At 42.4% G+C, this 14,260-nt stretch overlaps 1 protein-coding gene across 1 annotated transcript in view; it reads right to left on the minus strand.

The window, feature by feature from the left end:
• The window catches only part of dars2 (aspartyl-tRNA synthetase 2, mitochondrial), a 61,346-nt gene that overhangs the window by 7,825 nt on the left and 39,261 nt on the right, over positions 1–14,260 (minus strand). Inside the window, exons 14-15 of the mRNA XM_080196778.1 lie at positions 10,394–10,612; positions 3,798–3,908 (exon numbers count right to left, since the gene is read on the minus strand). Coding sequence (XP_080052904.1) covers positions 3,798–3,908; positions 10,394–10,612 — 330 coding nt within the window. The remainder of the gene's footprint in view (positions 1–3,797; positions 3,909–10,393; positions 10,613–14,260) is intronic.

Below are 14,260 nucleotides of genomic sequence, written 5' to 3' on the forward strand. Positions count from 1 at the left end.
CTGCCAGGTTTCCAGCAGCGGTGTTTCGAAGATTAATCAGCCACTTCTGGGAGACACAGCCAAATCAGAAGGCTGGAACATGACTGGGATCCTGCTCTTGATCAATAATTACAGCTCTCTCTAACACCATTCCTTCAAGGTCTTTTTATACCCAATTTTTTTAAAACATACTCTCTCATTCCCTTTTAAATAATATTCCAGTATCTAACTTAATAGCTACTTGTAGTGAGCAAGTGCAAGGAGCTCATGAGCTTCTGTCACCAATATCAAGACTATTCGCTCAGTTGCTATGCTCTGTCCACTAGCCCATTAGGCCAAACTTTCCCTCCTCAAGGTCCCTCCTGCTCAAGTCTTGAACTCATATTTTTCTCCACTTTCTCTCCTATCGCCCCTCATGCTCATTTTGTCCACCAGGTAAGAACATAAGAAGTAGGAACAGGAGTAGACAGTACCCTGCAAGCATGCTCTGTCATTCAATATGAACATCAGCTTTAACTCCACTTCCCCCCCCATTCCCCATATCCCTCAATTCCCCAAGAGACCAAAAATTTCTCTATCTGAACCTTAAATATGTTCAGTGATGGAGTAATAACAATCCTCTGGGATAGACAATTCCAAAGATTTCCAACCCTTTGAGTGAAGAATTTTCTCATCTCAATCCTTAATCGTCAGTCCCTTACCCTGAGACAGTGCCCCATGTTCTAGATTTTCCATGATGTGGAGATGTTGACATTGGACTGGGGTAAACACAGTAAGAAGTCTCACAACACCAGGTTAAAGTCCAACAGATTTATTTGGTAGCAAAAGCTACTAGCTTTCGAAGCACTGCTTCTTCATCAGGTGAGTGGGATTTCAGTTCACAAATAGCATATAAAGACACAAACTCAATTTACAAAATAATGGTTGGATAGCGAGTCTCCACAGGCAATCAAGTCTTAAAGGTACAGACAATGTGAGTGGAGAGAGGGTTAAGCACAGGTTAGAGGTGTGTATTGTCTCTAGACAGGACAATTAGTGAGATTTTGCAAGCTCACGCAAGTTGTGGGGGTTACATGTAATCCAGGTACATGCAACCCCCATGACTTGCCTGGGCTTGCAAATCTATGAACTTACAAGATGGGACTTTATCTCCACAAGGACTGTGTGGTGTCATTTCTATTGATAGTGTCACGGATATTTGCATCTGCAGCGGCAGGTTGGTAAGGAGGAAGTCAAGTAAATTTCTTTCTCTTGTTGGTTCCCTCACCACCTGCCGCAGTCCCAGTCTAACATCTATGCCATTTAGGACCTGGGCAGCCTGGTCTATGCTGGTACTACTGAGCCACTCTTGGTGGTGAACATTGAAGTCCCTTACCCAGAGTACATTCCGTACCCCTATCAATCTCAGCGCTTCCCCCAAGTAAGTGCTTCGTCCAAGTGATGTGCAACATGGAGGAGAATTGATTCTCTGTTGGCTCCACAGTCTGCTGAGAAAGCTGCGTTCATCTAATTCTAGCCTCCTGAGCAGTCCCAATTTTATTCACGCTATCACTGGTGTCTGTGTTTTCAATTGCTAATTCCCCAAGTTCTGTTTCCTGACAGCTCTCTGGCTCTCTTTCTCTCTTGGAGGCTACATAAAACATTTTTTTTAACCAAACTTTTCTTATGTTTAATAAGGATGTGGAGAGTGGCACAGACTTCAATTTAAAAAGGGCACTGAGAGTGACCAATCTGAGGAACAACTGGGTTTTCAAACATGTCAAAATCTGATGTTACAAGGAAATAGGCAAGTGATTGGTTGGTGAGCATTTTGCTCATTTATCTTTCAAAATTCAGATAATTTATTATAACTGTATGGTTTTATAATGTTTATAAATAAGGTTCATTACCAACAGTAAGATGCATTGATGAGGTTCATCAATATTGCTAAGGTTTATTAATGGTAATAGGTTTTATTGGCATTAGTAAAGCTTTATTACTGATAATTGATTAATATGATAATAGCAGATTTAATTGCAGTCACAAGGCGATCAGTTAATAAACTGTGAGGGACTAAAAATTTTCACCATGTTGATGTAGTGTACAAAAGCAATTCGATACAAATGCTTTTGGATACAATTCCAAAAGCATTTGATACAACATAACAGACTTGTAATGAACAAGGTTACAGCTCATGGAATAAAAGAGACAGTAAGCAACAAGAATATGGAATTGGCTGAGTGACAGGAGAGAGTAACAATTAATTGATTTATTTTTGGACAGCAGGAAGGCTTGTAGTGTTATTTCCAAGGGGTCAGTGTTGAGATCCTTGCTTTCCCTGGTGTATTTTAATGACCTTGAATGTGCGTGTGGGGCACAATTTTAAAGTCTGTAGATGATACAAAACTTGGAAGCATTATCAACTGTGAGGTGGATAGTGTAGAACTTCAAAAAGACATAAACAAGTTGGTCAAATGGCATATGAAGGGACAATATAAAATGAAGTGCACAACTCTAAATTGGGTGGAGGAGCACAGGGTCCTGGGTGTACTGCCTGAGCGTGTGGTGGAGCAGGTTTAATTGAAGCATTCAAAAGAGAATTAGACAGTCATCTGGAATAGAAGAAAGTGCAAGGTTACAGGAAAATGGCAGAGGAATGGAACTAGGTGAGTTGCTCATTTTGAGAGCCAAAGCATATGTTCCCACCACAATACGAATTCCCCTCACATCAGCGAGGTTTACAGCTGCTTTTGAAAAATGTGAAGCTGTCAAGGGGAACCTGCCAGGGCACAAAGTATAACCCCAGAGAGAGAAGGACATCCCTAGGAAGAATTTTGCAATCTATGCACAGAAAATCTGCAGACATGGTTTTCACTGTCTCACTGACAGGGCAGGGCCTGACAGGGCTAGCTATGCTGGCTTCACAGGGATTAGGACACCATTCTTAAAGGGTACCCCAACCTGCAATGAATAGAATATCCCCAATTTCGAAGGATACGGGGACCATCCCACATAATGCACTGGCAATGCCAGCGAACAGTGCCAGGGTATGGTCCAGGGACGTCCTTCTCTCTCTGGGGCTGTACTTTGCGCTCTTGCGGGTTCCCCTCGACAGCCTAACTTTTTGCAAAAGCAGCTGTAAACCTCGCTGATGCGAGGGGAATTCATACTGCGGTGGCAACATATGGCAGGGAGGCCCTTCAGTTATATGATAATTAATTGAAATACATTAAAATGAAGGGCTGGAACCTCGGTGAGTGGGGAAAATTAGGAAACAAGATCTTGCTAGCAATTCTTGTGAGATTTTGCACCCACATTGCCATCTACGTTTACAGCTAACACAGACGCAAAACTGCCCCTACAGGGCCAAATGGTCTCCTTCTGCGCTGTAATAATTGAGGTTCTGTCTTATTTTTTAATGCTCCTGTGAGGCATCTTGAGATGTCTTATTAAATTAAAAGCATTAAAGTGGCGAACACCTATGACATGTACAACAGTCCTTGGTTCAAGAATATTCTCCCTCCTGATGGTTTGGTTTCAAGAGGTCACTTCTATCCCCCAGAAATTATTTAATTTCCACAATATTTATAAGCCAAGATGCTGCCTTTTCACCCGCCATCTCCCTGGACATGGGGATCACAGTAGCAGCCATATTCTAATTTCCTTTCCCTAGAGTTACAATTAGTAGTGTTGAGGAGATTCAGCTTTAGCAACCCCATTTTCAACCCACATACTCTTCAGGTCTTAGAATCTGTCTGTAATAATTGTTAATTCTTTCTGCACTGTGAAGTGTATTCTTATGCAATCCCATTGATAGGTAAGCAGTACAAGTTATATACCTTTAATATTGTCTCCAGTATATAATTCTGCAATTCCATATTATGTATTCGAATGGAGCCACCTCCTATTTCATTGCCATTTAACACCAGGTCATAATGTTGACTCCTCACCTGCAGAAAACAGAATATGTTAGTACTAGACAGCTGTAAACTCTCAGAAGCTCAGATAAGAGAAACATCAGCTACACTAATCATCATTCACATGGTTTCTTTGGGCATCTCAATACAATTTACATGGAACAGAGGTTCCCAAACTGGAGTGAGCAGACCCCCAGGTGTCCATGAAGATCTGCGGAACTGGTGGCCACCATATGACCAGAAAACACCGGTTTGAAAGCAGCAATCAATTTCAGAAATAATTATAGCAATGAAATAGGTCAATCAGAACAATGCTTCTTTAGGGCAGCACTGCTACCTCACAGCACCAGGGACCCGGGTTCAATTCCAGCCTCAAGTGACTGTCTTTGTAGAATTTGCACATTCTCCCAGTGCCTGTGGGTTTCCTCCAGGTGCTCTATTTTCCTCCCACACTCCAAAGATGTGCAGGTGAAGTAGCCATAATAATTTGCTCTTTAGTATTCCAAGATGCCTAGGTTAGATGGATTAGCCATGGTGAATGTGTGGGGTTACAGGGATAGGACCTGAGTAAGACTCTCCTCAAAGAGTTGGTGCAGACTCAATGGGCCGAAAGGCCTCCTTTTGCACTATAGGGGTTCTATGATTCTTGAATCCCTGGATGCTGATAAGAAACCAGTGATCTGAAAGGCATTTGTCTAATTTATTCCATCTCACTGTTGCTGGGCAAAAAAAGCCCGTGGCCAACAGCAAGGATCGATCCTTAGACAGAAACTGCAGACAAAAAGCAATGAGAGGCCTCAGAGAAAGGTATGTAAGAGAATGCAGACATAGTGTTCTGGGCCTCAGTGAGGCACATGTCAGAGAATGTGGGCAGGGGTTGAGTGATGCATGTGAGTGAGGGTGGGAGGTGCATGTGTGAGAGCGGGTGTGAATGTATGTAAGAGAGGGGATGTGTGTGTGTTTGAGAGGGGCCTGAGTGTATGTGTGTGTGAGAGAGAGGAGAGTGAGCGTGTGAGAGACATGAGTGCATGTGCATGAGAGAGACTTGTGTGTGTGTGACTGAGTGTGAGAGAGAGATATGCGAGTGTGTGTGTGTGAGAGAGAGAGAGAGAGAGGGGGGGGGGACGAGTGGGACAATATGAGAATCAGCTTTCCAGCATTATTCCTCTCACTAGAAATGACAGAACACTTTTTTAAATAAGAGCACTTTTTAATTATTACCAGATTAACCACTCCTAAGTAAGTACTACTTCCAGGAATTAATGTTCGGCGGCCATGAGAGGGTGGCTTGGTCAGGGGTTAATGTGAGGGAGCCATATAGCTGGTAAGTATTTGTGACTGTATGTCTCTTCCTAATACAAGCAGATGTAGCTAGAAAAGACTGGTTTACACCTGATTTGAGTTTGCACCGATTTCATTGCAAAAAGAGTGTCCACATTATGAGGAAGCTTGGGAAGGTCACTAGGAATTCCACAGCTCAAAGCTTGGGAAACCCTGACCTCGCAGGTCACTCAGTTCAAGAACAACAAATGCTAGAAAGGTCTCGATAGTGACAGCCATATTCCATAAAAAATGAAAAATATACTGATGAGAGACTGTTTCAGTGCTCTCAACTGTGGGACTAGCTTCAGGCTATCCTCCAATCTCACGGAATACCAGTGAGTTCACATCAAGGAGAGGCCATTCATCTGCTCCATGTGTGAAAGGGATTCACTAATTCATCAAACATCTGCAAATTGATCTTTTAAACGTCTGGATTGCAGGAAATATTATAAACACAGTCTGTGGAACTGACATGCCATCAAGGTGTTCATGTTGATGAGAGACAAATTCCATTCCAACTCCATTTTCAAGTTTGTTGATGACAATATCGTAGTGGGTTGGATCCAAATAATGATGAGCTGGAGTACAGGAAAGATGTAGAAAATCTGATGGAATGATGCAATGACAATGATCACTCCCTCAATGTCAGTAAAACAAAGGAGATAGTCACCGACTTCAGAAAGCATCGTAGAGGATATGCCCCTGTCTACATCAACGGGAATCAAGTGGAAATGGTTGACAGCTTCAAGTTTCTAGGTGTCCAGATGACCAATAACCTATCCTGGTCCCTCTACACTGATGCTATAGTTCAGACACAGTAAAAAGTCTGACAACACCAGGTTTTAGTCCAACCGATTTATTTGATAATAGACTCACAAGCTTTCGGGGTTAGCCCCTTCATCAGGTGAATGGAGAGTTCTGGCCTCAGACAGAGCATATAAAGCACAGACAGTTTAGAGAATTCTAATCAGTAATCTCTAAACTGTCTGTGCTTTATATGCTCTGTCTGAGGCCAGAACTCTCCATTCACCTGACGAAGGGGCTAACCCCGAAAGCTTGTGAGTCTATTATCAAATAAATCAGTTGGACTAAAACCTGGTGTTGTCAGACTTTTTACTGTGTTTACGCCAGTCCAACGCCGGCATACCCACATCATAGTTCAGACAGTCCACTCATGTCTCTACTTTCTCAAGAGGCAAAGAAAATGCAGCACGTCCACTTCGACTCTCACCAATTTTTACCGATGCACCACGAAAAGCATCCTTTCTGGATGTATCACAGCTTGATATGGCTCCTGCTCTGACTAAGAACACAAGAAACTACAAAGTGCCGTGAACATAGCCCTGTCTAGCATGCAAACCAACCAACCCACTGACTCCATCTACACTTCCCGCTGCCATGGAAAAGCAGCCAGCATAATCAAGGAGCCCATGCACTCCGGATATACCCTCTTCCATCTTCTTCCATCAGGAAAAGGATTCAAAAGTCTGAGATCACGTACCAACTAACTCAAGAACAGCATCTTTCCTGCTGCCACCAGACTTTTGAATGGACCTACCTTATATTAAGTTGATCACTCCCTTAACCTTAGCTATGACTGTAACATTGCATTCTGCACCCTCCTTTCCTTCTTTCTTATGTACAGTGAACAGTAAGCTTTGTCTGCATAGTGTCCAAGAAACAATACTTTTCACGGTATAACAATCCATATGACAATAATAAATCAAATCAAATTCAGCAGCTGTCACTGTGGGACAGGGTTCATATGATCATGTGAACTCAGTGTACGCCGGTGCTAGGGAGACATCATTCACCTGTTCCATGTATGGGAAAGATTTGCTCAGTCATCCCAACTCAATACACATCAATTTGAGGAGAGATTTAAAAGTAAAATGTTTCTGCTGATAATACAAATACATTCACAATGGGAGAGACTGTTCATCTGCTTAGTGAGTGAGAAGAAATTCACTCAGTCATCTCATCCACTGAGACACCAGAAAGTTCACAAGTGGCCGCAGGATTGGATTCAGCTGTCAATCACATCCAGGACTGAACCATGTTCATTCTGATAGTTGGAGTTTGTTACTGCTGATGTTACTAATCCCTATAACTGGGCTGGAGTTTAATATTCTGGACAAATGTGGAATACGTCAGCTTTATTTTAACCACATTGTCATAGATGTTTGTCTTTACCACCTGACTGTCTGACATTATCTGACTGGAGCTCAGAAAAAACAAACAATCTGGTGGGAGGGTCGTACAAGTGTCACACTTGCTGGGAGAAACAGCACTGTGGTCTTTCTCATCTCTCTTCACTGGCAGCAAAGTCCCCGTGTCGATTAATACTGAGGTGTGTAAGAAATGTGTCGCAGCTGCTTTCCCATGGTTCAGTGCTCCCAGACACAGAACAGAAATTTCCTTTACAACTGCATTCAAAGTCAGGAAGAAGAATGGTGAATGCTGGAAAGATGCTGTCAAATCAGAGGTTGGTGTCAAATTCTGATCTGTTCCTGACTGAAAAGTGAAATGGCAGGTTTAAATTTACAGTTTGAAAATGACTGGTAATTAAGTATTCTGTGGATACTTAATGTGTTTTTGTGACAGCCCTGCGCATTAAGGATGATGTTAACTCATTTCAAATAAACCCATTTGAAAGAAATTGATTAAAGTCGACATTAAGATTGTAGTTTGAGGAAGTGTACATCTCAGGGTACTAACGGAGGTGGCTATCGAAACAGTTGTATATTGGCTATCATCTTCCAAAATTCTGCAGATTCTGGAAAAGTCCCAGCAGACTGGAGGGTGGCGAACATAACCCTGTTCTTAAAAAAGAGAGAGGGAATTACAGACTGCTTAGCCTAACATCAGTAGTAGGGAAAAAGTTACCAACTCTATATTAAAGGATGTGGCAACAGAACACTTAGAAAATATCAACCAAATTACACAAAGTCCACATGGATTTATGAAAGGGAAATAATGTTTGACAAACCTACTGGAGTGTTTTAAAGATGCAACTAGTAGAATAAATAAGGGTGAATTAGTTGGATTTTCAGAAAGCTTTTAATAAAGAGGCTCTTGTGCAAAATTAAAGAGCATGAGATTGGGTGTAACATATTGGCACAGATTGAGAATTGGTTAACATATAGGAAACAGAGAGTCTGAATAAAGGGATCTTCTTCAAAGTGGCAGGAAGTGACTAGTGGAGTCCTGCAGAGATCAGTGCTTGGGCCCCAGCTATTCATAATATACATTAATGATATGGATGATGGCTGGATAGGCTGGGACTTTTTTCTCTGGAACGTAGAAGGCTTAAGGATGATCTTATAGGGGCATAGATCAGCTAGATAGTCAATATCTTTTCTCAAAGGTAGGGGAGTCTAAAACTGGAGGGCATAGGTTTAAGGTGAAGTGGGGAGAGAGAAACAAAAGAGTCCAGAGGAGCAAATTTTTCACACAGAGTGGTGAGTGTCTGGAACAAGTTGCCAGAGATAGTAGTAGAGACAGGTACAAATTTATCTTTTAAAAAACGTTTAAACAGTTACATGGGTAAGATGAGTATAGAGGGATATGGGCCAAATTTGAGCAATTGGGACTAGCTTAGGCATCACAATTCCCAGATAAAAATCCCGGGCATTTATTTATTTATGATATGAAACTTGGTGGGAACATGAGTGATGAGGAAGATATTAGAAGGCTCCAAGGTGATTTAGACAAACTGATTGAGTATGCAGATGCATGGCAGATGTAATATTACATGGATAAATGAAAAGTTCCCAAATGGGGGGGTTGTTCATGGAGGCCTTCCAGGTGGGTCTTTAGAGTTGGCAATCGCTATGTGACCGGCAAACTCAAGTTCAAAAGGAGCAACTAACAAATTTCAAAAATAATTACGCCAACGAAACTGGCCAATCAGAGCAAGGCCTCTGAGTAATGGATGTTGGTAGGCTGACTAGTCATTTAATTTCTTCCATCTCATTGTTGCTGTGCAGAAAAGCCCACGGCTAACAGCAAGGATTGACCTCAAGGCAGCAGCCGGCGGCAAAAGAGGAAGCTAGAAGTGGGATTGAGATGTGGCGTGGCCTACAGGACACGACAAGGCCTTGGGAAAAGAGCAGGGAGTTTTGGGCCTCAGAGAGAGGTGTTTGTGTGAGAGGATGAGTTTGTGTGCATGTATGTGTGTGTGTGTGTGTGTGTGTGTGTGTGTGTAAGAGAGAGGAAGAGAGCGAGAAGATGAGTCTACGTAAGTGAGAGAGGGGTTGAGAGTGTGAAACACGTGAGTGAATGGGAGCAAGTTGAGTGTGTGTGCATGTGTGTGAAGGAGAGAGGTGCACATGTCTAATATGAGGATCAGCATTCCAGCATCATTCTTCCCCTGAAAAATTACAAAAGTATTTTTTAATAAGATAACTTCTTAATTACCAGATTACCATATCTTAAAGTGGGTTGTACTTCCAGGGGTTAAAATGAGGAGGCCATGAAACTGGCAAATGTATCTGTGACTGTGTGCCTCTTCCTAGTTCCTAATATATGCATAGATATAAGTAGAAAAGACTTGTTTACATTTAATTTACTTTTCATAGCAAAGAATGGTTGTCGACATTATGAGAATGCTTTGGGTTTCCCAAATGCTCTTGGGAAGTCACTAAGGATTCTGTGGCTCAAAAATTGGGAAGGTATAACAAAGAAACAGGCCTTTAGGCTCAACCAGTTCATGCCAGCTTTATGCCCCACTTGACTCGCTAACCATCCTTCTCATTGGTACCCTAACATTTTAATCACACCACCAATCTTACACTGGGATAAATCAGATCCCCAAACTGTATTGATTGCTCAAGCACAGGGTTTGCTACAATCTCAAATTTGCAGGTTAACAGAATCTCTGGCAAGTGGGCCCCTATTCTGAGACTTTGGTTGATGACACTATCAAGCCAGCCACGAGCCAAGACTTATTTCTGACTGTCATTTTTTCACCAACATTTCCATGGTGAAAGCCATGGGTTCTCACAATTTTGCAGCCAAAAAATCATCTTGGGAAATTATAAGATCAAATTAACAAATGTAAGAACCTGTACTCATTTGAAAATGCATTGTGCATTTTTTCTTATTAAAATATTCATAGAAAAATATCAGTTTTTTGGTGAAGATTTTCCAGTAAATGGAAAACATGTCTTTGAATCTTGCATTAAATACTGTACCTTGCCAGGCTCTGTGTAGATGAGATGGGCATCATCTGTGTGGGGAGCTGTGAAGGGATGATGAACAGATTCATATTCTTCAGTGCTGTTTTCTTTTGGTTGAAATAGTGGGAAATCGACGATCCAGAGAAAATTGAATATACGTGGATCTCTGAGGATGACACCCTTGGACTCCAGAATATCTGCACACTCCAGCCGCAACTTCCCTAAAGCACGATTCTTTGAGGGGTTAAAAAAATGCGTAAGAGCGTGTGATCTGCAAGTTAGTCACTTTAAAATCAATCACTGTACAAGACATGAAGGCTGGAAAGAAATCTCATCATTCTGAATGCAGCTAATCATATCAAAAGAAGAAGTGGGAAGCAGATAACCATGAAGACATCTGGAGCTCAAAAGCTCTTTAACCAATTATCTGTGGGAGAAACTACTTCTGTGTTTGTCTGCTTCTTCCAAGTACCTGCGAGTTATCTCCTCTAATGTGATGCCAAAGTCAGAAGCTTGCTTCATTATTTTTTTATAAGACACTGTTGCTTACTGTAGGATTGTATCCTTCATTTCCCATCTGTGTAGCACCTCACCTTTGCTTACTGCACCTGAGACATACTACATTAACTAAATTAACATTCGCCTTACATGTCCTAGACACCACTTACAGATCTATTACTTGTTTGGTCTTTAGGCAGAGAATAAATAGGCAAGGCATGATGTGTTTCCAAATGAAGTGAGAAAGAACTTCCAAGTGTACCTGGCTTTAACTTTACTTCTAGGTCAACTTGGGTAAATAAGAAACTCAGGGTCTGATTTTACCATTTTCATTTTAAGTGCTGAATCTGGGCACAATTCAGATCCGACTCGGAAATCTGCTTTCAGGTGCCCCCATTTGCACTTAGCTTGAAAAAAAAATCACAAGTCTGAACTGTGTTGTGGACAGGGCTTAGTGTGCCCGAAACGATTAGCGCTCTGAACTGCTCATGTGCAGTTAGAAAAAAAAATTGAAAAACACGCTGCTGTCATATCGTTCCTGGGCCGCAAAAAGCAGATAAAGCGGCCCAGGAGTGAAAAGCGGGAGTGATGGCCCCCACAGATATCACACCCGCCCCCCGCACACAACATCACTGTCCCTCTTATCCACCCAGCCCTCTGCTACCCAGACCAATCACGACCCCCTACCCCTTCCCCCCATTGAGCGCCCGCAGAGTGGCAGTGGAGCCCCCTGATCCCCCCAGTCTCCCTCCCAGAGGTACATCTTATTTCCGCCCCCCCCCCCCCCCCCACAAAGAATGATCTGGCCTCATTCTTCCACGCCCCCGCCCCCCCCCCCCAGCCAAGCAGTACATCTGACCCACCTCCCTCCCCCTGCGCAACCAGACAACGATTGGCCCTCCCTCCTGCCACAACCAGACAATGATCAGTCCTCCTCCCCCCTCTCAAACAGACAACAATCTGCCCTCCCTCTCCCCCAACCAGACAACAATCAGCCCTCCCCAACAACAATCAGCCCTCCTCATCACTGCGCTAAAAAAATCAGTGCAGTAAGATGGGAGAATCACTCCCTAAACTTTTCAAAATTATGTCACTTCTCATATAATTTCTTACCATTGCTGAAAAAAACATGCTGAAGCTTTTCACCTTGCACTCATTAGGATACTTGGCGAGAATACCTATGTCATGGAAAACAACAATTTATATGGTACGAGAAGGAAGTGCTGATTGGTTGGCAAGTAGACTCTAACTGGGAGAAATATTGCCATGGAGAATGCACTAGGTGACTGACAATTAACTGCCAAACATTGTTTGAAACTTAAACCAGGCACTTACATATATTACATTGCCCAGTTTACCTCATACTACCCTGGAAGGACAAGGTATCTCAAAAATTTGAGCAATAGGAGAAATTTGCTGTTTCACACTGCTACAATACAGTGGCAACACTGTATTTACCACTGTCAGAATGCTGTCATCAAGCCAAAATGATTTTCTACCTATCACACAAATGAGTAATGTCGTGCATGAATTCAATGCCAATGTGATGTCAATAGGACATATGTCCAAAAGACAGGTGGGTCGCATCAAACAACATGGTCGAGCCGCTGTTTGCCGCAGGCAAAGCATAGACCATACCCAACTAGCCCTGGCATGCAAAACTCTTAAACACACAAATGTTTAACAATGGCAGTGAAGTATCATGACGCATTCTCAATGGCAACAAATGTGGTTTCACGATAAGATAACATTTGCTTAATAATCCTCAATGTCCAAAGAAATATGCTGACAGCCAATTGAAATTGTCAATCTGTCTTACAGTGTTGTGCATATGTGTATACTGAAAGCTACATACATAAATACACTTTGTTGCAGATAAAATAAACATGTAACATACATTACGCATGTTTCAATTAAACAAAATAAGTGATGGCTATTTGCTGACTCATTCCTCAGGGCAATGCTATGCCAATCAGGGTCAGATTTAATTTCAAAAAAATGCTTGGCAGGTAAGTGTCAGTCGCTTGCTGTATTCTTCATGGCAGTGCCTCTGCCATTCAGAGTCCAATTGCCAACCAATAAGTACTTTATTTTCTGTGAATACAAATTGTTGTTTTCTCCTTGTATCAACATCCTTGCATAGTTCCTGATGAGCGTAAGACAAAAAAGCTTCGACATGCCTTTTTTTCAGTTCTGTACTCAAGTTCTGTACCACCAAATTACTTTTTTTATATACCATATTTGTCCTCCCAAAGTGGATTGTTTCACATTGAACTCCATCTGACATACTTTTGTCCTTTTCATCATCCTGACGGTGTCATGTTGAAGTCAACAACAATCCTCGTTATCTAACTTACCTAGTTTCACATCATCATCAAACTTTAAAATGCTGTTCCTTATAGCAGAGTCTAGGCCATTTCGAAAATTGACAAGTAATGGACCCAAAATTGACTCTTGGGGAACACCATTTCAAGTCATCTCCCAATGTGAAAAACATAAATCTATCCCTTTGCTCCTATTATCAAACCAATTCCATATCCATGCTGGCACTTTTTGCTTCATTCCACGGGCTTCCATATTTTGATGTGGCACTTTGCCAATTTCTTATAAAAATCTTACATATAACATCTATTGTACTACTTTCAGACATAACTTACCATTATGAAATTCATGCTGGCACCCCTTGATTAATCCACACTTTTCCAAATAAGAACATAAGAAATAGGAGCAGGAGTAGGCCATCTAGCCCCTCGAGCCTACCCCGCCATTCAGTAAGATCATGGCTGATCTGTCGTGGCTCAGTTCCACATTCCCGCCCTCTCCCCACAACCCTTAATCCCCTTGCCTATCAAAAGCCTATCAACCCGTGTCTTAAAAATATTGAGCGAGGCAGCCTCCACCACTTCAACGGTCAGAGAATTCCAGAGATTCACCACCCCTTGAGTGAAGAAGTTCCTCCTCAACTCCGTTCTAAACCGCCCCCCCTTTATCTTGAGGCTGTGTCCTCTAGTCCTACTGTCCTTTCTGAGCAGGAAGAGCCTCTCCACCTCTATCCTATCCATCCCATTCAACATCTTATACGTCTCAATGAGATCTCCCCTCATTCTTCTAAACTCTCACGGGTACAAACCTAGTTTATTCAGCCTCTCCTCATAGTTCAACCCCCTCAACTCCGGAATCAGCCTAGTAGAGAGGTGGTGTTGAGATGGCAGCGTGGGCTCGTTGGGCCAAAGGGCCTGTTTCCCAGGCTGATATTGTTCTTTGTAAACCTCCTCTGCACTCCCTCCAAGGCCAAAATATCCTTGCGTAAGTGCGGCGACCAAACTGCACACAGTACTCCAGCTGCGGCCTCACCAGTGCCCTATACAGCTGCAGCAAGACCTC

The sequence above is a fragment of the Carcharhinus amblyrhynchos genome, chromosome 9 (assembly GCF_965287045.1).
Source record: "Carcharhinus amblyrhynchos chromosome 9, sCarAmb.v2.hapA, whole genome shotgun sequence".
Taxonomy (NCBI): Eukaryota; Metazoa; Chordata; class Chondrichthyes; order Carcharhiniformes; family Carcharhinidae; genus Carcharhinus; species Carcharhinus amblyrhynchos.